We start from the raw sequence: 27,226 nt of genomic DNA, 5'->3' as shown, positions 1-27,226 counted from the left end.
TGTGCTTTTTTTTTGTTTCAGATCTACAAAGCCTGCCACACCGTGTCATGCAATTTCGCCAAGTGTTTATGCAAGAGTGGGACTGCATTGAATCAATTACGCTTGACAGCTGTTTGAATTTTGTTCGAAGTTTATTGGTTTTTGTACGTTTTTTCCAATGGAACGGAGACACTTTGCTCTAAGTTATTGGACTTATATGCTACTCTTACATACTAAACGATTCATACAACACGATTTGAGTTAAAGGGTGATTTTCTTTTTGGTGCGTCGATTTCGTCAATGGTGATAGAAGCCGTAGGGAGCCGCATGCACGATTGGAGCCGCAGCAACGACCTTCTTGATGATGGGTGCCGCATGGACTGCGTGACCTGATTTTTCAACAACGGCATTGAAACCGTGAATCTTGTCTGCCGTGTAGGTTACTTTACGAATAGTACCATCGGGTTCCGTCAGGGAATAGCTACCGTGCACTACTCCATTGGCTAATGTTTCTTCGGCATGTTTGGAATCTCCGGTATGAGGATCTGCCACTCCGTAGCTGTAGCTGTAGTGTGGATTGGGGTCATAGGCTTCCACGTGCTTCACGACGGGTGCAACTATCGGAGCATGCGCAATGAGAGGAGCATGATGGATGTATGGAGCCACTGCGATCACCGGTTTGGCCACTGCTACCGTGTGAAGAGGTTGAATTGCTTTTGCTGCGTATCCGTAGGAAAGAGCAGGACCGTAGGAAACTGGACCGTATACCGGAGACGCCACCGCAACAGCCAACGTGGCTGCAAAAGCTAAAATCTACGGAAGGAAAATACTATTAAAATTACAGCTAGGAGATTTTTACGCTAGATCAGGTAGACCAAGTTTATTGGGGAATGTTCATGTGCATCGTGATCTGTCTAGTTTCCAGGGTAATTCACTTGGTGTGCCACAGGGTAGTGTTTTAGGTCCGATTTTATTCATTATGTACATAAATGACATGAAGGGAGTTTTACGGTTTTGTGAAATAAATTTGTTTGCTGACGATACTGTTCTGTTCATTACAGCTAAGGATTTGGATGAAGCGGTTGCACATTTGAACGAGGACATACATTCTCTGGCTCAGTGGTCGAAATTCAAGCAGTTAAAACTTAATGTCGCGAAAACTAAATATATGGTTATTTCAGCTTTAAGCACTGGACGTGAAGCCAACATTGAAATTGATGGAGAGATTATTGATCGCGTTAGAGAGTTGAAGTATCTTGGAGTCATAATTGATGAAAAGCTAACATTCAAATCTCACGTTAACAACATCATCAAGAAGGTTGCCAAAAAGTACGGTGTATTATGCCGTCTGAAAAATGATTTAACGACCAGTAGTAAAATTCTTCTGTATAAATCAATAATCTCTCCTTACATTGACTTCTGCTCATCGATTCTGTTCCTTGCTAACAACACGCAAATATTGAGACTCCAGCGATTGCAAAATAAGGTCATGCGATTGATTTTGAAATGTAATAGATATACTTCCTCTAATATTCTATTGAACGCATTACAATGGCTTTCAGTGAAACAGAGAGTATATTATTTAACAATGGTGTTCATTTTCAAAATCTTAAATGGAATGCTGCCTCGATATTTGTGTGATCGGATTGAAAGAGGAAGTGACTTGCATAGGTACAATACTAGAAATGCGTCTGATGCGAGAACACCAAGCTTTTTGTCAGCCAGATCGCAGAACTCGTTATTGTACAAAGGGATTAGTTTTTTCAATTCGATGCCAGGACGAATCAAGCGGGCTGCAACATTGAGGGAGTTCAAAAAATTGTGTATTTCACACATAAAATCTATTTTGTAATTAGATCTTTAATGAATTAGTGCAATTTGATTTTTTCGAAAACTGTGTAAAATGACGAAGATTGTATTTATTTTATTTTTGTTTTTTTTTTCAAGTAAGACGCATTAGGTTGTTATGTTCTGTATGATGATGATGGATTTTTAATAATTTGTTTAGTTAAAAAAAAATGAGTTGTCTACAAAAGTATGAGCCTCGCGCGCGCAAAGCAGGTAGAGGCAATCTGGAAATTGAATATGACTGAAACTGGATATGTTCTCTTTTATTTTTGAGAGCTTTAGCATTCTACGTGTCGAGTTCGAATCTTAACTTTGTAAGATTTGATGAATTATTTATTGATTATATTTCGGAAATAATAGGGATCGGAAGTTGTTGATGGAATTGGGCTTGGCTCTGCTCATCCGCAGTCTCGTTACTCCATCGTAGCTGATGTGTGTAGCGATGAACTGGTCCGGCGGGAAGGGCCAGGTGAATTACTGTCTGATACTGACAAAGATATCGGGTTCGATTCCTGATTTGTTCAAGGATCTTCGCGGGTTGGAAATTTTCTTGAATGACCCTGGATAGTAAATCGGAAATATTTGAATGTTTTCTTGTTCTCAGTTGTACTTTAGAAGGAGAATCTATACCTGCTGGATTAACCAGATCGTTTTATATTTAGTTAACTGGTTAAAATATGTGATGCAATATTTATTATCATTAAGATAAATCGTCCAGCTCACACCTTTGTAGGGGTATGAGGCGGGACCATCATCATCATCATCATCTATACACCTTAATTTCTACCAACGACTGTGAGTGATATATCCGTAAATAAGGTGAATTCGTATTCCCATATCCGATAAACTGTTTACAAATGCATCAGAAACTAGTTGCCTTCGTATGATATGCATATGAGTTATATACACCGTAGTAGTCTCAATATTTCTTTTATTAAATTCAACCAGCTTGTTTCTACAGACTTCATACCCCCCGACGAATGACCATTGAGGTTAAACTAACATTAACAGTAATAATACAGACTTCGCAACTTAGCGTACAGACATGACTAGCACTACGATGCTATTGACACTAAGAATCCTTCCGTATCGGGATACGAACATACAACGATTGACTATGTATCGGAACGCCGAATCGGGATATACATTAATTGTAATTTTTCAAACGCAAAATCCCCGAAGAATTCACAATTTCTTGTGACGAAAATATCAGAAGTTAGTTCAAGGTTACCGGTTGGAATACTAAATGTCGCTAGCAATGTGTTAACATTGCTATGCTGTGCCTATGCTCACCCTATTTTCCTTATTACTAATTGGAGGAAGCGAATGATCACACGATTAGATAGTTCGAAAAAAGGTAGATTTGAAAGGAAACAAATTTTTCGTTTCTTTTCAAAGATACCGTCACAGATAGTCGCAAAGAAGAGCGAGATCACCTTAACGAGCTCCATCCAGCCTTAAATTGAATTCAAAAACTGAATATAAAGATTTGTTCTTGTGATGTTGTCCGATACTCGCAATTAAAATATTTTTAAACAACTTTTGCATTACCAAATCCAAGTGGGGTTTTTCATAAAACGTTTTCGTATTACAAAAATTTTTGTATTACAAAAATTTAAGCCAGAGTTTCCAAACTAGGTTACACTTATCAAACTTTTGCACCAAGACGTTCATTTCAAATGACTACCTTCACACAAGAAATATAAAAGCATAGGGAAATATTTATCATTTTAACGTTTCGTCTTCGACTTGTCAGCACATTAGCGGTTTATGTTGAACCGCGGTTGCTTTGCAGTTCAACATAAATTGATGAATATAGTCATGTACACTTTGCACAAACCAGTTAGCCTTGAAGTACCAAAACCCTTGAATTACTACTATCTGTTGACGGCAAGACAGTGATGACTTTCGTTCGGCAGGTACCAAATATTAGAGAAACACCTTCAATTTACTTCTTGACGACCTGTATTCATGTAATCTATCAACATTCATAAAAAAGAAGCAGCATTGCCATTCTCTTTCAACCCATTTATATACACTGATGATGATTACAAGTTACAAGTAACAGCACGAAATATGCTATAGTTTGTCATTCGTAGTGATAGTGTAGAAACCTAACAGTGAAATAGTAGACTAAAACGTGTAATTGCCACGATGTGTGTGTATCATCAAGCAATTTAGCATTTAGTCTTCAGATTTGGAAATGACATCGGAGGAAAATGAGCAGCGCATCAAAATTTGGCTTGCGTATCCTTAAAATCCGAACTAATTGCATACCAAGTTCGCAAAATTGCTGAGTGTAGCCAAATCAACAGTCAGCAACGTAATAAGAATGTTCGGAAAAAGTTCGTCGACAGCCAGGAAGGCTGGATTGGTGAAAAATAAAAAAGTGGAGGTTACGAAAACGTCCAATAGAGTAGCCAGCTGTTTCAAACGGAGCCTTAGCCTACTGTGCATCGACCTGACAATGGAACAGACTGTCTGCTTACAATAAGCAGTGGCCCTTAATCGTGACGATAAGCAACAAAAATCGGTCAGGGTACAATCACGAAAGACACTAAAGCTGTCTTGAACTCAGTTTCAAATTTCGCAACCCATCTAACGAGAAACTAACCGAAGGAAAAGATTGATGGATGAAGTATATAGATGGAAAGTGTATCGTCCAGAGGGAGACTCGAACCTACAACCTTCTCCTTATCGTGAAGATGCTCTATCAACGATGGGATGTGAACATATCGCGTCGGTTGAATTTAAAAACTTTGCTTTGACTATCACACCTAATAGCACCCGCTATTATCACACTCGTTATGTCGTCCATCGGACAGGGTGGCTTGAGAGACGATTTTTCTTTTAAATTTTTTTGAAGTTTCATCACTCTATTTTTTTCCTTCAGTATGTTTCATATTGGCAGTTATAGGATATGTTTAGTTCTGTTTTTGCGAGACTTGACATCCAGGACCATTACGGAAAAAGCCTTGTGGAGATATGTCCAGAAAATGAGTCCCTGCAATATACCAGAACTGCGCCCTTTAGCAATACCTTATGATCAAAAAAGAACCGGAATTTTCATTTTAAAATTCCCGCGCTTGTCCAATCAGTAAACTTTTATTCTCTCAACGTTGGCAACACTTTTATACACATTCTGTCAAATTTTGACGCATATCGTACGATTAGTTTTTGTTTGGCGTTTATACAAAGAAGTTGAAAAATTTTCGTGTGACGATTTTAATAATGGATGAAAATTTAGAACAACGTGAGTGCATCAAATTTTGTGTTGCAAATGGATTTAAGTGTTCCGAAACGTTGAAAATGTTAGATTTGGTGAATCGTGTCTAAGAAAAACACAGGCATACGAGTGGTATAAACGCTTCAAAGGTGGTCGTACAAGCTTGAATCATGATGAGATCCCTGGCCGCCCAACAACATCTGTTACTGAAGAAAACAATGAATCGGCGAAGCAAATCGTGTTGCAAAATCGTTCTGTACCGATTAGAGAGATGCTGTGTTGTTGGGCGTCTCTTATGAATCAGGCAAACACATTTTAACTGATGTTTTGGGTTTGAAACGCGTCGCTTCATGGCTGGTTCCAAAAAAGCTGAATTTCACGATAATGCGCCGGCTCACACAGCGTTGGTTGTGTCGCAGTTTTTGGCCAAAAACTCAACCAATATCATTAACCAAGCACCGTACTCTCCAGATAGGGACCATAAAAGAGAATTCGCTGCGTGAACTAAAGGCCATACCTTCGGCGGCCTATAAAACTTCTATGGAAAATTGGATCAAGCGTTGGCATGCATGTATTGCCGCAGGAGAAGAGTACTTGGAAGGCGATAGTAAAGAAATTTATTAAAAATTGAAATTTTGCCTTTTTTAATAAAATTCCGGTTCTTTTTTGATCAAAAGGTATATTAGGTCAACACCAAGCGGAGCCGCAAGAATTCGCGAAAAAACTTTACTAATTTACACACATTTTTTTGTAAGTAACACATGGAACAATAAGTCCCGAGACTAAAGCAGAGATGGCGCTCGAAGTAAACCAGTAACCACATCTTTTTAGATTAATAACCTTTGCTCGAAACGGGTCAACATTTTAAGTCGATCCGACCAGAAACAGCTGAGTTATCGAGGTTGGAGTAAAGTCGTTTTGTAGTTTGTTTAAAAAATGGAAAAAAACCGAGTTTCGTGTTTTGATGAAACATTGTTTTTTAATGGGTAAAAACACCGTGCAAGCGAAACAATGGATTGAAAAATGTTATCCGGACTCTTGTCCGTCAAAAGCAACGATTTGTCGGTGGTTCGTCGAGTTTAAACGTGGTCGTACCGACACAAATGACGCGGAACGCTCGGGTAGACCTGTGGAAGCCGTTATACCGGAAAATGTGAGTGAAGTGACAAAAATTATAATGAAAGATCGTAAAGTGAAGCTCCGTGAGATTACTGAGATGACACAGATATCATATGGAAGTGTATTTACTATCATTCATGAAAAATTGAGCATGAAAAAGGTTTTTTCCAAGTGGGTGCCGCGATTGCTTTCGATGGAACAAAAACAGAAAAAACAATGAAAACAATGGCGAAATTGAACGAATTGGGCTTTGATCTGCTTCCCCACCCCCAGCCCCCAGTGACTACTGGCTCTTGGCTGATCTTAAAAAAATACTTCAGGGAAAAAGATTTGGCTCAAATGAGGAGGTCTTCGCTGAAACTGAAGCTTATTTTGAAGCGAAAGATAAATTTTTTTATAAACATGGTATTGTAAAATTGGAAAAACGTTGGAACCATTGTATCACCCTAAAAGGTGATTATGTTGATGAATTAAAAAAAAATTTTGCAAAAAAAATGTTGTTTCCATTGTTAGTCTCGGGACTTATTGATCCATGTGTTAAGACGTATTCGCTACAAAATAATAAGTATCAAAGAGAGATGTTAGCGAAACACGCTTGTGTTGAGTTTCTCCAACTTGTGGACCTTTACTTTTCGGTGACAATAGGTCACAATGTCGGTTCTGAAAACTTCGAAAAATGTGACCAAAACACTTTAAATTTCACCTGATTTCATAAAATTGACTAAATTGATTTTTACAGGCATACATTGAAATGAAAAGCATAATATAGTCACATTTTTTAATAAAATCATCCTTGGTTCAATCTTCAGGCAAGTCGTCTGTGATTTAATATTTAGAATACACTTATTACAAATTATAACATGTTTCTTATCTCATTGATATGTTTCGATTTTTGAAATATTAACATACATGTCATTTATTATTGGACGAATAAAATTTGTGCGGGTTCATTTCTTCGAATGCCACTAGTAATGAATAGAAAAAATCATTGATTTCGTATAATTGATTGTATCAAACAATCGAGCAACACCTGCAGACTCTGAAAGCATCACATAATACGTTTAGTTAGCACAATTTATACATCATTCAGTACATCGTCAGATTTGACGACAGCAAACCATCAATGTGTGAAATAAAAGATGCATTGCACCATCAGTTGTTCTACCCTTCGAATTATTTTTCAAATCGAACTACTTAGTGAAAATGTCAAAAGTTTTTATATCACATTTCTTTTGTGGAATTAAACCTCCTGTTTTAACGGACTTCTTAGCCGATTCTTAGTGTACAGAATCATTACATGACTAGTAATACAATCTTTTTGGAACTAAGAATTTTTTCACGTCGGGGTTCAAATACACGACATCTGGTTTGTAAGACCAGACCTTCCCACCCTTCAGCCCGGGAGAAAGTAGGCTATCTAAATTTATGATGAGTAATCAGTAATAGCAACGATCGCTGCTACTTTCCGAATCTGAACAGTTGTTGATATAGAGATGTCCTAACTAACGAACGTGTTTCCACTTATTTATGCATAATTCTTTCATCTGTTTTCACTTATCAATTGTATCTTTGAGCCAACATCAAACAACATCACTAGCACACAAAATCGACAATAAACTGTTTAATACATAAAAATATCACCTTTCCGAACATGACAAATTCAGCCAACAACTCGAATACACAGATTTTCTTGAAACTACTCAACAGAACAACGTGAACTTTTTTTTTAAATTGTTCCGATCGAATACGCCGGGTTGGTTGTCTCTTTGGTATGGTATGAAATCTTCTTGGACGGGTCTTATAAATACACTTCGCTTCGGCTTCTTGCTCGAAACGTTCTGGGGAGGAAAAGTTGTACAAGGAAAAAGTCGGCTCGAAGATATGTTACACTTTTCTATCATTCGTAGACATTCTTCTTACGGCACCGGTACGAAGCCTATTTTAATGTTGTTGTGGTTTAAGGATTAGAAGTAGTTTAACTGCCACACATTTTCTCCACAATTATAATTACGCAAATTCGTTTCAACACATTTGAATAAATTCAAGAAGAACTGTAAGCCTCAAGTTCATAGCCAAGAAGTCTTTAAATTAAATTCCACGATTACAACTAAAACAATTGAAAATAAGTCCACTCCCCTACCGGCAAGACTTCCCACCATGTGTAAGTATCTCGATTAGAAGCATTATTTTTTTCTCCATTTGCGATCATGCGACATACCGCCAGTGGCCGCTGCACAACAGGTTCTACGTCTGTGGACGAATTTGAATCACGCAGCATGTAGGGACATTTCTGCCGGTCGGTCAACGGTTGGTAGTGAATGAAAAGACCAGTTTGCGGTGCCAGCCAAGCCATGCCAAGCCAAGTGCCCGGCAGAAACTTACCACCTCGTTTTGAAACTGTAAACAGCTGATAGGTTTTGCGAGTTCAAATGTTCGACTCTCCCAAGTTGACGGTGGAACGCTTGAACCTCCGCTGCAATAATCAAGAGCTGTTCTCGTGTCTGTGCCTAAGCGGAGCACGAGTTTTGTCATAGAAAATGAGCCGAAGAAATTATCAACCGACTGAAAAGCAGTTTAATTGAATCACGTTACTATGTTCTAGAAAATGCATCAATGAATTGACATATACGCATGGGACTAGGACGAAAAACGTGTTCAATAATAAATCATGCTGCAAATAATATCGATTGCATAGCAGCAACGGGAGAGAAGGGTGACGACGCGCGGAATGCTATTATTTATCTAATAGAAGTCTGGTGAATTAGACGGTTTCGCAGCAAATCAGACCCAGCTAAATGGTTACGTAACTCAGTATTTGATCTAGTTCTTACAATGTTGTAATTGGATTATGATAAAAGGTTTTTTTTTAAACTACGACATGTGGATACTCTTATGGAACAGGATGTATTTTAATGATTTATTGTGGAAAAATCAGAAAGATAAAACATTCCCATTACCAGTATAGTAATAAAAAATTGTGCTTTTGCTTACATTAGCGACTTAGAGGATAAAATATTGGTCTCATAAATCAGTTGTCACCTGTTCAAGTTCCGGAATCTAGAAGAATCAATATGAGAAAATATAAGACGAGGAATATCACGCATAAACCATTTAACATTTACCGAAAAAATAAATCTGGAACCAAAACAATCTTTGAACGATACATTAATGTATCAATAACCGACGTATTGTAATAAAAATTTAGTATGTCTCCGAACAATGTTTTACCACATCATGAATTTCACAGGGAAATCTTTTTGCCCTCTGATTTTCGCGTTGTACCTCAATGTACTACAATGTGAATTTCTACTATTCGCAGTACTAGCCATACAAAGATTCTGTACGCTAAGAATCAGCTGCAGAAATAGAAAGGCCAAATTCCACAAAAGGAATGTAATGTCAAGACTTCGCTTTAGGATGAGACTTTCATTCAAGAGCGAAATCATCATTCATATAACCGTTAAAGACTGTCTCAAGGAATATGGACACACCTAGTTTTCAGAAATAATAATCTTAATGGCATCCAAGTACAGCAAGACTCTGAAATGCATTGAAAGATATTGGACATTTCTCAATGGTGTAGACTTTATCACGCATAGCTTCAACACATACTTCTAGGTGACAAGTTCTGACACTTTTTCCAATATTTTTCAAAATGTTGAATGGTCTGCTGTCGGGTCATATTCACTAAGATGTGCCAATGCTTAAAAATCAATTATGGATTCATGTCTTTTGGAACGAATGTAAGATTTGTGGTGGCATACCATCTAATCGTAATGGCAAGATGGTATCGATTCATGGGTAGAAGTCGTTTATGTGAGCAGTTTCGCACCGATGATGATTTTCAATCAAATCTACGATTGAAGTCATGTCTATTATATGCTACCATTGATTTACATGTCGTTTTGTTTTGTAACTGTGTATCGGACAGAACATTTCATTAATAATAAATAATAAATTGCAAATAATTTGAAAATCGAAACTGAGTGAAAAACATGTTCAGAAAAGTCTCGAATGGGTCAGAGATAATATGGAAAATGTAGTCTTCAAATCTTATTTTGCAACTTTTTTTATCCCCTTTTATGTTTACTTCGTTGTTCATCGAAGCAGTTGTGATGAAGGGTTGAGAAATTTTGCCGCAGCCACAAAAAGCTTGCCAGACCATAGTTTTCTTATCAAATGTTTCGACTTGAATCGATGACTTGCCCTACATGTGAAGCATAATGTTGTTGCCCCGACGATCGGATTTTAAGTAGAATTCGTAATTCATAACTATACGCATTTCCAGCAAGTATCGCATCGTACAACTTCCGACCTTTGAGCCTGATCAATGCTCCGTGTTTCGGACAGTTTTGGTTGCTTCTTTTGGATTTGAAAATTCAAAAGAGGAATAATAACAATTTCTAAGTGCTAAATTTTTATACACAACCTGCACTGAAATCTCTTTAATCTATTCGCACGTCTTCAGTACACGTTTATCTAAAAATGGGTTAGCCGGAATTCTATCTAGAATGAATGCCAACCAAAATGTTTTACGGATGTTTACTGCCGTGGAATAATACTCAAGAACTACCGAAATTCGCGGACAAAGAATGTTCGAGTGGTAAATAAACACAAAAAAATCTAGCACATAATTTTCGATGATACCTCGTAGAGTGAAGTCAGAGTAAACACACAACGCGAAGCAATGTAATTCGAGTTTTGTGTTTATTGTAAAAATTTTATTTTTATGTGTGTTATTACAGAAAAGAACACGCAAAAAGTATTTAATAAGGAAAACAGATTAGAAAAATGACATGCGAAACAAACTATGAAATGAAATCAACGAAAATGTTACTGGAGATCATCGATGGAGTCGACGAATCATCTTTTTCGGCCTTTCCTATCTTCAGACATACCTAGACTACACCTAAAAACAGAGTGCTCTAAAGAACCGTATAACTTCTTGTGAAGGTTCACGTTTGGCGATGTTTCTCACAGACAGAATTTAAGAAATTACACGTGTTGACGGAAAGCGGCAAATATGTGAAAATAAACAATTATTTACAAGAAAGCTTTGTTGTCGAGTGTCATAAATTTGTACAAGAAAAAACCTGTTTTAATCCACCTAGTGGTGTAATGATGCCTTTCTCATATCAATCATACTATCATATATAATACTGTGGTATTCTTCAAAATAGTTTTCTTCGATTATTGAAAGAATAACCGAAATTGGTTTGTTTGACCGTCTACTGATAAAAACTATCAATTGGAAACAATTTGAGGTCGAATTAGAAATTTTTTAAGGTTTTTCCCCATTTTAAGTGATGGTATACAATTTTTAACACACTTTACCCTATATTTCCGGATCCGGAGGTCGGATCCGCATGAAATTCAGGAATTACGCATGGGACCACAGGACCTTTTATTTGAACCTAATTTTTTGAAAATCGGTCGCGCCATCTATGAGAAAAGTTAGAACACATATTTTCATTTTTTTGCACATTTTACCCCATAACTCCCGAACCGGAAGTCGGACCCAAATAATATTCAGGAATTTTTAATAGGACCTCAAGACCTTTCATCTGAATCTAAGTTTGTGAAAATCGGCTCAGCCATCTCTGAGAAAAGTTAGTGTACTTATTTTCACAATTTTTTGCACATTTTACCCCATGATTCCGGAACCGGAAGTCGGATCCAAATAATGTTCAGTAATTTTGTAACACACACACACACAGACATTTTGCGTACTCGACGAACTGAGTCGAACGGTATATGACACTCGTCCCTCCGGGCCTCGGTTCAAAAGTCGGTTTTCACAGTGATTGCATAACCTTTCTATATGAGAAAGGCAAAAAGTGACAATTGGATTCTCCCGATTATTCGACCCGAAACATCGAACCAATTTGGATCATGACTTCAGATTGGCCATCTCAGTCGCCTGATGCCAATTCAATTGAAAACGTGTGTGATAAAATGGAGATAGTGCTTGTAAAAAACCGAATTAGAAGCAATTGGTCCGCCAATTCACAAAAGTTAGTTTTTTTGTGGCATACGCGTAAAATTTCGCTCGAAGTTAGCCAAGCCGTTTTTAATGCCGAAGATTATTAGGTCTGTTATTTGCATCAAAGTTTTAGGCCCAATAAAACAATGTTTGAAAGAATTTTCGTATTAATTTTCCTATTTCCTCACATCAGTGACCATGCTCATATGAATTCATTACATGATAGCACGTTCGGATCCACTCAGACTAAATAAAGCGTGTTTTCATGCATAATAAACTCCTCAATGAACCAGTTTCTAGTTAATCATATGAACACAAAACAAAGTATCAAAAAACTACAACATCCACTAGATTAGCGTAACGCGGTAGGTACGTGATTCTAATACTATCATCTAATCAGTTTGTAGACGACCTAAATATGAATTTGAAACAAAATTAAGGATATAAATTAAGTTAGCAATACAAATCAAATTAGGAAAAAAGTGATTTGTTTTTCAATGATATAATTACAGATTTATATCTATGTGAAATAATACCGGCAAAAGATGTGGACAAATTGAGCTCACCCCCCACCCATAAACTGCCAAATGCAAGCAACAAGCTAAAAAATTGGTGGGTAATATCAGAGACCTAACTGTATGACGTGAATACGATTAGTACTAACACGTTTCTTCACACTTCTGGATATCTAAAATCGTTCTCATAGGTTGATAGATCGTGTGGAAGGTACATGAATTGCGCCAAGTAATAAATAATTCACCTGCAGAATAAAAAAGTAAGTAGGAAGTGAAAAATTATTCATCTGCAGAAGTACACATGGTGCGAATTACAATATCGATCAGCATGGTGCGAATTACAATAAGATCAGCAAAGAGCCAGTAGTCTAGGAACTAAATCTGGCGAATATGGGGGGTGGGGAAGCAGATCAAAGCCCAATTCGTTCAATTTCGCCATAGTTTTCATCGACTTGTGGCAGGGTGACTCGTTGCTGTTTTTGTTCCATCGAAAGCAATCGCGGCACCCACTTGGAAAAAACCTTTTTCATGCTCAATATTTCATGAAGGATAGTAAATACACTTCCATATGATATCGGTGTCATCTCAGCAATCTCACGGAGCTTCACTTTACGATCTTTCATTATAATTTTTGACCTTTCACTCACATTTTCCGGTGTAACGGCTTCCACAGGTCTACCCGAGCGTTCCGCGTCATTTGTGTCGGTTCGACCACGTTTAAACTCGGCGAACCACCGACAAATCGTTGCTTTTGATGGACAAGAGTCCGAATAACATTTTTCAATTCATTGTTTCGCTTGCAGGGTGGTTTTACCCATTAAAAAACTATGTTTTATCAAAGCACGAAACTCGGTTTTTTTCCATTTTTTAAACAAACTACAAAACGACTTTACTCCAACCTCGATAACTCAGCTGTTTCTGGTCGGATCGACTTAAAATTTTGACCCGTTTCAAGCAAAGGTTAGTACTCTAGAAAGACGTGGTTACTAGTTTACTACGAGCGCCATCTCTGCTCTAGTCTCGGGACTTATTGATCCAAATGTTATGAGTTTTTCTCTTTCATACTCGTTGATACCAAACATTTTATAAAACTTTAATTTTAAGTTATTCGCGAAATAATCATAATACTGAAAATTTTATCATAAATTGCTGATCATATTTTAGACAGCATGGAGAAAAAATTATGTTGTTGGGTTAAGTACTACTCGAGATATTCACAATCAAGTTCTACCCATCCATCCACAGGATTAATTATGAAAAGGCGCCCCATAGTAAAGTAAGTCGTATTCACGACAAAATATAGAACATTTTGTGACATAGATTAGTTGGTATTGTAATTTTCGCTGTCGGGTAGACGATGCGATAAGATAGCGACAAAATGCCGCAAAGATAGCGAAACTGTCATTCGCATCGATTCAACCCCTTCGAGAACACAAGCCAGAGAAAAATATTTTTTAAATTGACCGTTACTATGAGAAATTTCTATTACCAGAATAATAATTAAGTAAACTTCAATCATAATGAATTCATTTTGCGTATGTGATCTGCCATCGGCTACACTTTGCACGGATTATCTTAAGCGTATGCTATTTATTAGACATAATGGTTTAATGTGCTTAGTATGTTTCCTTTTCATTCATTTATTGTTTCTGAAAGTGACATCCAAATTCGGCTAAAAAATCAATGACAAGAAGAAAATTAAAATATTTAAAATGGAGCCAATATCGGAAATTGATGAGTTATTTTTTGATTACATAGAAGAAGAACACGATGATTGTTGCATTGGCGTCGATAATTCTACTTCCGAACGTTGTTTTGAAGATGGTGATGAACCTTCAAACTTTATGGATGAAAGTCTTTATATGAAATCAAATATCGAGGAATGGTTGCAGATTGAAGAAGAACCAGTTAAAGGACTAGTAAAGCCACCGAAATTGGAGAACACTTTAGAAGTGCATGTAAGGTTTTATAAACAAAAGAAAAAATCGGAATCAGTGAAAATATACATGATCTTTGCGGATAATATTAAACAATATTTTAAAAAGGAAAAACTAACTTTTGAGTACATATAGTGTTAAGCTTTGATTTATGCTTTTCTTTACGTTTCGTCTCAGACTCGTCAGTACAGAGCAGTTCAAATTGAACTGCTTAGTGCAAAACACTTTTTCAATTGGCACCGCAGTGCCATGCTTTTTCTGACGTGCCGAACGAAAACGATTTGATTTATGGTTACCAGGTATGGTGAATTTGCTCGAAATATGCGAAAAAAGAGTTACCAATCTCCTCGTGATGGTTCAACAGGTGTGGCTGAGTGGGCATCTCCTGAGCAATGTTACCCAGAAAAGAATAGTTTTATTTTGTTCCAAGACAAGTCGTCTAAAAACTCGTATTCTTTTAAAGATTTAAGTGAACAGCTTATGTTGAAATGGCGCTCCAAAGCTATATTCGTGATAATTTTTCCTTATACTACAAACATTATCAGTTAAAAAGATTTCGATTTTGTGAAAATGAACCTTATCGATGCAGGTACGAAGGATCGATCAGGTGCTGATTCGACGTGCAGTCGTACGTCCTTGGTTGCAATATTAAAAAGAATACGCGGCAGCAGATACGATGCAACAGAGAGTGCCTATCTACAATGCACTATGGTCCGAAACGGGAAATTAACGTGACAAAAATGTTTTCACTATTAAATATTATTTTTCTGTAGTTCCCGGGTTGGCATAGGACGCTGGTCTTACAAGCCAGCTGTCGTCTGTTCGAGCCCCGACCTGGAAGTATTCTTAGTGTCAGTAGGATCCATAGTACTAGCCATGCAATGATTCTGTACACTAAGAATCGGCTGCGAAGTCTGTTGAAACAGAAAGGCCAAATTCCACCAAATTGGAATGTAATGCCAAGACTTTGCTTTTTTTCTGTAGTTGGTGTCTTCACTAAAGTTGTTTGTAATTAAATGGCGCTCCTTTCGATGAAAAAAAGATACTAGAGTGGTCCTCACTTAGATTGAAATCGGAAATCTAACTTTCTTAATTGAACTCAAACATAATTTTGTTGTACAATAAAGTTGTAGGAAATTTTATTGCGAGCAACTTTGTTAAAAAAAGCACATCTCTAGCTCTTCATTTGATCGAGCTACATAAATTTTCCCGAGTAAAAGTAGGGTGGCTCCAAAAAAATCACTTTTTTTGTGAAACGTTCCACCGAAAAGTTGTCTTTAGAAGAGTTGTTGAACTAATCATTTCGCACAATTTTGCTCACCCAAGCTTTATCATATGAGCTTTCAGTAAACAGTTATGATTGTTTTTTCATCAAAAACTAGTCAAGCTTCAAATATCAATATCCATTAGATGCCAGATCGACAAAAATGTATGAGAAAGAAGGGCCAGTGTCGTAGGCGTCTTGACACGATGTGGATAAAAATATTTGCATTTTATTAACTTGCACCAGATTGTTGGAATGGTTGTCGAGATTATGAAAATTATCATGGCCAACTAGTTCGGAATAACCATATTACAAAGTATCTCAAATCCTCAGTTGCTCAAACTCAATTGAAGTAGTTATTTTGGTAATAAATAAATTAAAATTGTTCTGCGATCTATTTTCGGCTGTAGTTTTTGTGTGTCTCATTTCTCGAAAGGACAATGTATAGAACATTTGTAGAACTAATTTGATACTATTATTTCGCTGAAGAAAGTATGTTGATACGTTAAGGCGTTTAAGAGTTATGCAATATTTTTGAGTTTTTTGAAGGTTTTTTTTAAAAACTAATTTAAATAAGTTGAAAAAATAACACCCTTCCAATTTTCTGCTTGGGTGAGCGAAATTGTGCGAAATGATTAGTTCAACAACTTTTCTAAAAACAACTTTTCGGTGGAACGTTTCACAAAAAAGTTAGAACAAAAAAAGTAATTTTTCAGGAGCCACCCCACTTTTACTCGGGAAAATTTATGTAACTCGATCAAATGAAAAGCTAGAGGTGGTTTTTTTGACAAAGTTGCTCATAATAAAATTTCCTACAACTCTATTGTACAACGATATCATTGTTGAGTTCAATTAAGAAAGTTATATTTCCGATTTCAATCTAAGTGAGGACGACCCTAGTATCTTTTTTCGTCAAAAGGAGCGCCATTTGATTACAAACAACTTTTGTGAAGACACCAACTACAAAAAACTGATATTTAATAGTGAAAATATTTTTGTCACGCTAATTTCCCGTTTCGGACCACTGTGCAATGGGCTAACATTATCCAACATGCTCCTGATCATAAAATAGAGCAATTGGTGGAGGATGAACCACCAGAGCAATATAAATAACTCTTTGAACACCATCAGACAAAATATTGGTATGGCTGAGAATGAAATGTATCGAGCAAAGTTAGATATTGCGTCATTGAGATCATTTTATGACGCTATTGTCGATGCCGTCAAAACTTTTGGAGAAAAAATATCTGAAAACGAAATTCGTATGAAAGAAAGACATTGTATGCTAGAATGATTCAAGAATTTGTTACCGTATCAGAAGACGAATTTTCTCAATCAATTGCAGCTGAAATTACAGATATGCCAGATGTGGATCATGATGATAACTATCAATTATTTTGTTTGCACTTTTATTATCCTTATTTTCAATTATGTTTTACGAAATGAAAATAAATATACTATTCGTAAATAATATAGTGCTCATTCATTGGGCCGGTAGAATCGAATGTTTCTCCTGCAAGATACCACATTTTCTGAATAGGTTTATTGATCTGTAAATGCGAAATCGAACCAATGTTACGTTTACTGCATGCTTAAAATCTATCGAACTATCGAAACATTTCCGAATTCAGCGTTTCATCAACCCAAATATTATTTCAATTGGGTTGAACATACAATAAGGCGGCAGGATAATAAATGACGAGAAAAACTTGGTGATAATTGTTAATAAAAAACTTTAAATGCAATATTCCTAATCAAATTATTCTGAAGCATGGTGACATAATTTTCGATGATGTTAATAGATTCAATTCAACTAACGTGAGTGATCGATGGAAATTAATACATATCGCAGGCAGAACAATTTACACTACTTGCAGCAGTAGTGCAATCATGTCGCAAGCATTAAACGCACGAAACAACCCCACTAATTAAGTCCTACCCGGTGCGAGTACCACAAAAATAACATAATAACGGTTGGAATACGTCCGAAGGTAGGAGTACTTCAACAAAGTCTCAAAACATACCTGCATGCTCCGCCAATCAGAAAACTGCACGCAGAGCAACTTGAAAGTCATCAAATCCGATCACCAGGTGGACATGACCAAACGGCTGCAGTCGCGGATCACCGGCTGGCCACTGGTCTAATCAACCAACAAACTGCAATTGGAAATGGTTCGCAAACGGCTAATTAAAGCTACTGTCGTGCTCGAAGAGGAGTGTCGAAATTCCACCAGAATAGGGAAAACCGCGCACGGTCAACCAGGCAAAGGTCTGGTTTACGTCGGCGCAAGGTGAATCCAGCTAATGATTCGAGCGGGTACCGGAATCGGAATGAAGAATGCCTTATTCGTAGCTACTGGCAATTGATTAATTAAGATATTTTTTGTGTTGTTTTGCAATATTGCAGAGTTTCGTCTATTAGGACCTCGAAAACTATCCGGGGAGTGAGTTTTGAAAATTCAATAATTTAGATTCATACGAGTTAATTAAAAAAAGTCTGTTAAAAGTTACAACGTTATGGTGTCATGTACAATTTATATCACGCTTTAAGGAGGAAGGGATTTTAAAATTTTGTGACAGATTAGGACACGTGGGGGTTTGGAGAAACTAGACAAAAGGTTGAATCACGTAGGTTTTATTTTGTATAAAAATATATTTTGATTCAAATTTTACGTATGAGATCAGGTCGACGAAACTTGGAGCTTCGTGCTAGAACCAGTTTTCTAAAACGAGCTGTTGAGCGATTCCAGTAATATATAGCAAATCATCGGACATCACCTACTTAGATTTGGATGAAACTTTGCACATGTTTTCAGTATGTCAAACCGTTTGTTATTTATTTATTTATTTATTTATTATTAAATTTATTCATCTGACAATAAAATGGTCTTAATGAATTGGTTTAGTCAAGTCATAAAATTGTAGATCGCTGTACTTTCTGCACGAATTTGTGTGATGGTTCATCAAATTCAAAAAGGTGTTCAACGGTGCCAAATGTCCTCAAGCATGATGTTATCGGTTCGTAATACCCGAACGTCGTTCGATGAAATCTCGGCTGAAATAAACTGGAAGAGCGCAGTGATCGTTGTGAAGCACGAAAATCGAGTTGAGACAAAATCTTCGGTGAGTCGATATCCCCGTTGATAAGTTTTGCCACGAAAGTAGTTTGCTGAATTTTCCTGCGTCGTTCCAATGAGTCGAGTCCGATCAGTCGACAGCGATCGTGGTATGGTGGAAGATCAAGCGGGTTCTGCCAGGGAAGGTTTCTTAGAGCAAGACGAACAAATCGTTTCTGAACGCGCTCAATCCGTAAGTTCCATGTAAGTTGATAAGGACTCCAAATTACGCTAGCATTTTCCAGTATTGGACGAACCAAAGAGCAATATAACGCCTTCAAACAATACGGATCTTTGAAGTCCCGCCCGATCATTGCAATAAAACCTAGTTGCCTGGTCGCTTTTGAAATTACAGATGAACGATGCAGATTGAAGGTAAGTTTGGCATCTAACAAAACACCAAGGTCATTAACATGGTCAACTCTCTGGAGCGTTTGTCCATCAATTGCATAGTCGAATCGAATTGGGTTCAGTATTCGGTGAAACGTTATGACCTGGCATTTTGAAATGCTGACAATCAACCAGTTTCTACGACACCAGGCGACAAATGTATCTAGAAGTTTTTGAAGCCGGATGCAGTCGTCAATAGAGCGAACTTCAAGATATAATTTCAAATCATCGGCATATACTAATCTGCAGCCAACTCCGAGCACCGAAACAGCATCGTTGAAGAACAGCAAAAACAAAAGTGGACCCATATTGCTACCTTGAGGAACTCCTGATAAATTTGAGAACGAAGATAATACACAAGAGCCGAGCTTAATCCGCAGGACTCTACCACATAAGTAAGAGCGTAGCCAGTCAGTAAACTTTTGTGTGGCGCCCAGCCGCAACATCTTGCACAAGAGTATTCGGTGGTCAATTCGGTCGAAAGCTGCTTTCAGATCAGTGTATACTGCATCAATTTGTACTTTATTCTCCAAACTCGAAAAACAACTGGAAGTGAAATCTAAGAGATTCGTGCTGACTGAACGACCTGGCATAAATCCATGCTGATCAGTAGAGATGTAATTTTTAGTACGAAAAAGTACCTCAGTGCTCACAATTATTTCGAACAGTTTAGATGCAGCTGATAAATTGGTTATGCCTCGATAATTTCTAACATTTGTACGATCACCGCTCTTGTATACAGGAAACATGAAAGACTGCTTCCAAGTCATCGGAAAAATACCTTGCTCAAATGATTTGTTAAATATAGTGCACAAAGGATCGGCTAAAGCAGAAGCGCAATGACTGTACACCGCTGCAGGTATGCCATCTGGTCCGGCAGAGAACGATCGTTTCAACTTCTTCGCTGCGGCAACAATCATATCGGGAGTAACCAAAAATGAGTCAATGTGCACTAAATTCTCAGGAACCTCCACCGCGGCGGTCTCCGCATCGATACCGGAGGCTGTTTTTTCTGCAAACACCGAAGCAAAGAACTTTGCAAACAGATCACATGACTCCAAGGATGACCTGGATTCAACACCATCGAGACAAATGTTACAGAGATGAGAAATAGCTCAATAGAGCGCGGGAAACTCCAGAGCATGCCATATGAAACATGCGTCCACAGTAGCCTCTGCATACAATGGAATCGATGCCTGCAATAATCAGACTGCACTTTGCACAATTTTTCTCCGAACTCATTCTAAGTGCAGGAATACGCCTTTAACTATGCAGATGGTAAATCACAGCAGGCAAACGGTTCGTCGATTGTTTATTGTTAAACTACAACGACGGCAGCAAGAAGAATAGCCACAGGCACGACACAGATGAACGTGAATTACGACTTGACTAGCACTTGGCGGTTTAGAATAACACCTCACTTCGATCCAGGCAGCATACAGTCATTCACTGATAAAAACTTTAGTGATTAACTAACGCGGAAACGGTTTGAAACGGCAAAAATACGGTATGTAAAAAAAAAACACAACAAACTTAACTGAACAGTGTTCCCAAAATATTATGCACACATGGATAGAACAATTCGACTTACGATTAATTTTTGTAAAAGGCGGATGGCATTTTCTACTAATCATTGTGTATGTATGTGTGAAGCCACCATCAGTTCAAGGCATTACCAGTGTATGCGGGTAGACTTACAGTAGATACGAATTTGATTATCAGATAGCTTTCATATAATTGCTGTTAAGAAGGCCAAAATGGGTTTTGAGGACCCGGCGCCTTCCAGCAAGAACATCTGGTCATATAATAAAGAATTTTGCTGTACCAGCTTAACCCCGACTGATGGTTTGTTTGTTAGAAGGGTGCGTCTTACTCATTTCAGACCTTTAGGGAGAAACACAAAGCTTCCCCCAAAGATAAATAATAAAGACATGTACGAGCTTATAACTATTTTTAAAAAATGTGGATCGTTCCCGGTACTTTCTGAAATGACCGCACTCGCCGCTTAGTGGAGCGCGAGATTAATTGCATTGCTATCATTTCAACCAAAGTGTGCCATAAAATCTCAATATATACAAATGAGCTACGGAATCGAAAGAGTTCTCACGGTTTGACATTTGCATTATGGATGTATGATGGGAACTCAGCAGTGCAACCAATTTATTATCATTGGTGCCAGTTTCACGGAGGACCGTAGATGTGCGCCAAAAAAAATCGTGAATGTCATGTCTGGAAATTCGTTTGTGCTTCCCCCGCGTGACTCAGGTTGGCAATCCATTCCATCATCCAGTGATTCACTTGTAAGAATCCCTGATGCACTCCCTGCCCCTCCCCATTGTCGATATACTTGAGAATAATGCAATATAATATAATATAATATAATATAATATAATATAATATATTATAATATAATGTAATATAATATAATATAATATAATAAAATAAAATATAATATAATATAATCTATATATATAAAAATGGATGTAAGTTTGTATGTTTGTAACGCGATAACTTCGGAACTACTGAACGGATTGCCACCAAACTTGGCACAGGTACTTCTTGTATTTCAGAGATGGTTTAGGGAGTATATTTATAAGGGATGGAGCGTAGCAAGTGTAATTAACAAAAGGAGGTCATGAAAAATTTCATATAACTTGACGAGAATCGATACGTTTGGAAGACCATAGAAACATTTTGCATACATTAGATATGACTTTACGGGGGGTGGATGTAGCAAGTGGCTTTAAAAAAACTATTGCACAGATTGCCACCAAATTTGGCACAGATACTTCTTGCTCTTCTGAGAAGGTCATAAGGGTATTTTGATGGGGGAGGGAGCGTAGTAAGTGTCCTTAACAGGGGGGTCATGAAAAAATTTGTCTAATTTGACGAGAATCGATACATTTTTTAGACCATAGAAACAGTTTGCATATATTAGATATGATTATATGGGTGGTGGATGTAGCAAGTGCCTTTAAAAGGGGGGGGGGGTGTAATGTTTGTAATGTAACAACTCCGGAACTAATTAACGGATTGCTATCAAACTTGATACAGATACTTATTGCTCTTAAGAGATGGTCACAAGGGTATTTTTGTGGGGGATGGAGCGTAGCAAGTGTCCTTAACAGGGAGGGGTGGGTCATGAAAAAATTTGACGAGAATCGATACTTTTTGAAAACCATAAAAACAGCAAAAGTTCCATAACAACTCAGTAAATTATCGCCAAACTTGGCACAGGTACTTTTTACTATTCAGAGGTGGTCACGACAAGCTTAGATATTCATGACAATGTTTTATTGTAACATTTTCTTATTCGTCGTCAAACAAGATAGTGGGGGGCGGTTTCAGACTAGGAGAAGGGGATCTTGAAAATCAATTTTCATCTTGATTTTTTTATAAAATAAGAGAGGGGCGAGAATGTCAAGATTGTGCTAGATAGTATTGCTATCGTTAGACTTCAGTGTATAATACCATACAACATAATATAATATAACAGAAGATAATATATGAAATAATATGCTATGATACAATGTATAACAGTTGATGTCGCAGAGTAAGTTATGCACTTCTTTCGTCGCAGTACTGCAGGAAATATAATATTTCATTCTAAATAATAATAATAATTATTATAATAATAGTAATAACAATAATAATAATAATAATAACAATAATAATGATTATAATAATATATAATACAATGAAATATAATTCAATTCAATATATAACAAATAATGCAACAAACAACAGAACCACATGTTGCAATATACTATGATAAATATTGCACTTTAGGATGTGCTTCAAACTACAAGCCTTTTCGCATTCTCTCATTCTGCTACTAACGCAGAATGCAATAGCACCCAGTCGACGCCGTTCTATTGACCAAATGTCATCATAGACGCTCGGGGAGGCATGAGATAGGAACTTGTGAGGACTTAGTTATCTCACCATTTGACGACCGGCATTTTCTACTAATCATTGTATCTCGAAAACTCAAAACCGTACATAGCATTAAAATATACACACTGCAAAAAGAAGGAGATTCCCTTCTCAATTATAATAAATTAAATTTGAAATAAGTGGATTTCACTATGAGCAAATTTATTACATTGAATTTGTAGAATAATATTCTAGTGATTGTTCAACCAGAACTTGAAGTTGTGCGAATGGCTCAAATTTATTCTAGACACTAATCAAATTCACGTCAAATATTGGTTGCAATAGCAAGTTTTTTGTTATCAATTTTGTTATTTGAGCAACTAACGGATCCTTAATCATAACAAACTGGAACATTCTAACATATTCTTCGATCTGAAGTACACATCAAAACTGTAACATAATTATATCAACAGTTGTTATTCAAACCCTATATCCTATCCTATACAATAATGTTATCCGTCCATAATAACGCATCATGTTAGAATTATATCAGAGTCTTTTGCAATTAATTTCAATGTATACTATTGAAATTGTCGCACTATGATTACGTGACCTAAATTGAAATATGATTATTTTACGGCTATATTAGTCTATGAAAATGAGACCGGCTGTCTCATACTGCCCAACGTTTCGACCACTGAATTTGGTCTTATTAAAGTGTTATTGTTCTTCGTCTATGTTGAGCTCGGCAAATGTCTATGTGTGTATGTGTGTGTGCACCTTTCAATGAGTTTTTTACTGCGCAATTTTCTCAGAGATGGCTTAACCGATGTCAACAAACTTAGACTCGCTTAAAAGGTATTATTGGACCATTGATTAAGTTCGAAGGAAGATCAAATGGCTGTGACTTTTAGTTCCGGAGTTATGATGGTATAAGTGACGTAACGGACAAAACGCGTTGTTTTGTTACCGCGTAATTTTCTCAGAGCTTGTCCGAGCTCGTTTGAAAGGAACTATTGGGTAATTTATCGAGTTCGACAATCAAATGGCTGTGACTTCCGGAAATATGATGGTATAAGTGACGTAAACGACAAAACGCATTGTTTTTAACCGCTCAATTTGCTCAGAGATAGCCGAACCGATTTCAACAAGCTTAGGCTCATTTAAAAGCTACTATTTAGCCATCTTTCAAGTTCGAAGATCGAATGGCTGTGACTTCTGGTTTCGGAGATATGATGGTATAAGTTACGTAACCGACAAAACACGTTGTTTTTTCGCTCAATTTTTTCAAAGATAGCTGAGCCGATTTTAGGCTCGTTTGAAAACTACTAATAGGCCATTGATCAAATTTTAAGATAAACTGGATGTGACTTCTGGTTCTAAAGATATGATGGTATAAGTGATGTAACCAACAGAGTGCGTTGTTTTTTTTATCGCTTAATTTTTTCAGAGATAGTCGGATCGATTTTAACAAGCTGAGGCTTGTTTGAAAGCTACTATTGGGCCAACGAATTATTTCGAAGGTCAAATCGTTGTCACTTTTGGTTCCGGATATATAATGATATAAATGACGTAATCGACTAACTGGACTTTTCCCATTGGTATAAACTTCTCGTAGGTAATCAACGAATTTCGATAAACTTAGGCTTATTTAATAGCAGGATGTCCCGGGTTGGCGGTTCAATGCATAGGACGCTGGTCTTACAAGCCAGTTGTCGTATGTTCGAGCCCCGGAAGGATTCTTAATGTCAGTAGGATCAATAGTACTAGCCATGCAATGATTCTGTACGCTAAGAATCGGCTGCGAAGTCTGTTGAAACATAAAGGCGTTCGCTTTCACATCTCATCCAAGTCAGTCGATAAAACAAACCCGCTTACATCGGGACGAAAGAAACCACGTACAGTATTGTGTAGCGAACAATAGAACGACCTCGTGATGAGTGAACCAAACGAACAAAAGCTACCGCCGACACGAAAGAATACAATTGTTGTTGACTTTAGGCAGTGCAAAATTCGACCTTCGATACGAGAACTTGGAGGTTTGCTTAAGGAGCAAATGCATCTTGACATTAAACGTGTGCATTTACTTCAACGCAATAAGACAAATAATAGAATAAAGTACACCAGCTGCATACAACATAACCCTCCAACCAACCAGCAATTGCAACCAATTTATAACAAGGTGCATCTACAGCAACTAGCAACGAAAAGAAGACGGAAATCGACAACAATACCATCGATGCGGCAATGGATGACGAGACGAACCACGCACGAAGTGCCCCTCAATCCTCGCAGGAGGGAAATGGAAGCTCCTCTCCCCCTAGAAAAAGGGTGACAACGAGATCCAACTCAAAACAAAAAATTATTTTAAAAATCGGCTCAATCGGCCACGTAAAGCTTGTACGCAAATAGGCCTGATTAAAATATCTTTTAAATAAAAACAAAGGCCAAATTTCACAGAAGGAAGTAATGCCAAGACTTTGCTTTGCTATGTCTCTGATCAAGTTTCGAAAATTTATGTCAAGCTTTCCCGATTCGGGAGATGTAATTATGTTTATAACTATGGGTTTGCTAATCCTTTATGTGTAATGAGACCTGTCCTACATATTCTTGTAATTGATATGATTTATATAATAAAGCTTAAATTATTTTAGCAACATTCCATACAAGAATAAAATGACATTTGGATAGCATATTGATGTTAACATAGGGGAAGGGAGGACAAAGCGGAGACATTTTGGTTTAGTGATTATTTTCACTATTTAAATGAGATATTTATTGTGGATAAAAATTTGCATTGTTTTTAGTTTTCAGTCGGATTATCAATTATCCGACTGAAAACTATTTTTATTTTGAATATTCGATACGTTGAGTAATTGTTTCACAACGATATAAGAAAAAAAAATTCCCGGGGTACTTTAAAAAATCTCACAATAATACCGTTTACATGCACAATATTTGAAGAACCATTCCGGTTAGAAAATTATTTATTTCATTTTTACAAAAACTGTTCAAAAATTACATCGAGTAGAAAATAAACTTTTGCATACCATTCTGCCGAAAAATAAATAGTTTAAAAAAACGATTACATGGGATACAAAATAAATTAAAGTCATTTTGTGCGTCGAAATTGTATCAGTATGATTTACCAGAGTTCGCACCCACTCGGGCAAAGTAAGGTTACATGCCACTGAGCGCTGTGCAATGCCCCACTTTACTCTACCCCGCTTTGTCCCGATAAAACATTTTTCCTTCCGACTCGTAGCAAACATAATAATGCTCGGAAACGAAAAACATAATAAAATGGAAAAGAGAGCACTATGGAATACAACAAAACTTTTTTTTCCAATATGGGTTGAGATACCTCATGTGCGATTGAAAATTTCGAACGGTTATAACGACGCACCGAAACAAAAGCCATAAATATAATACTTCTGCAAAAAAATTGACGCATGGTAAAGATCGAGGGTGTTTCAAAACCAAATTTTTTCGGTAGCTGATACCATAAACCAGAGATATGATGGTATAAAAAATTTCCCCTATAAACATTTGTTATAATTGTGTTTTTAAATAGGAAAATTTAATAAACAATTCTTGTTATTCTAACAACTAACTTGCCAAATTTACAACAATTTACGTTATGTGACTTGAATATCTCAATTTGTTTTGCCATTGGAGAAGATTTAATTTGATGTCCGGTAATACTTTGAACCACAAAAAATAGTGCGTATTTAATAAAACATCTTTTAAATTCGATAATTTCACAGGAAATTAAAAGTACTAGAATTGGTTGTTATTGTGCATGAAATTTAAAGCAAGCATCGTGTTTTGTATACCAATCGATCGAATTTCTTTGTTCGTTAAATTTCAATGAACTACTAAACGAGATGGGGCGTTTGCCCATTTTACCAAAGATATCTCTTAAATTACTATTTATTTTTATATAGATCCACCATCCGATTCCGAAGTTGCG

The 27,226-nt window shown here is 36.9% G+C and overlaps 2 protein-coding genes across 3 annotated transcripts in view; both read right to left on the bottom strand.

Annotated features, from left to right (window-relative positions):
• Nucleotides 1-27,226, bottom strand: part of LOC131432212 (neurobeachin-like protein 1) — a 191,964-nt gene that overhangs the window by 28,192 nt on the left and 136,546 nt on the right. The gene's annotated exons all lie outside the window — the stretch shown is intronic.
• On the bottom strand, nucleotides 113-8,161 carry LOC131432216 (larval cuticle protein A2B). Its single transcript, XM_058598352.1, has 2 exons — nucleotides 7,814-8,161; nucleotides 113-792 (listed from the first exon to the last, which is right to left on the bottom strand). The coding sequence occupies exons 1-2, from the start codon at nucleotides 7,823-7,825 to the stop codon at nucleotides 277-279; spliced, it is 528 nt and encodes a 175-aa protein (XP_058454335.1). The 5' UTR covers nucleotides 7,826-8,161; the 3' UTR covers nucleotides 113-276.

The sequence above is a fragment of the Malaya genurostris genome, chromosome 2 (assembly GCF_030247185.1).
Source record: "Malaya genurostris strain Urasoe2022 chromosome 2, Malgen_1.1, whole genome shotgun sequence".
Classification (NCBI taxonomy): domain Eukaryota; kingdom Metazoa; phylum Arthropoda; class Insecta; order Diptera; family Culicidae; genus Malaya; species Malaya genurostris.
This window is presented reverse-complemented; position numbering and strand designations above follow the sequence as displayed.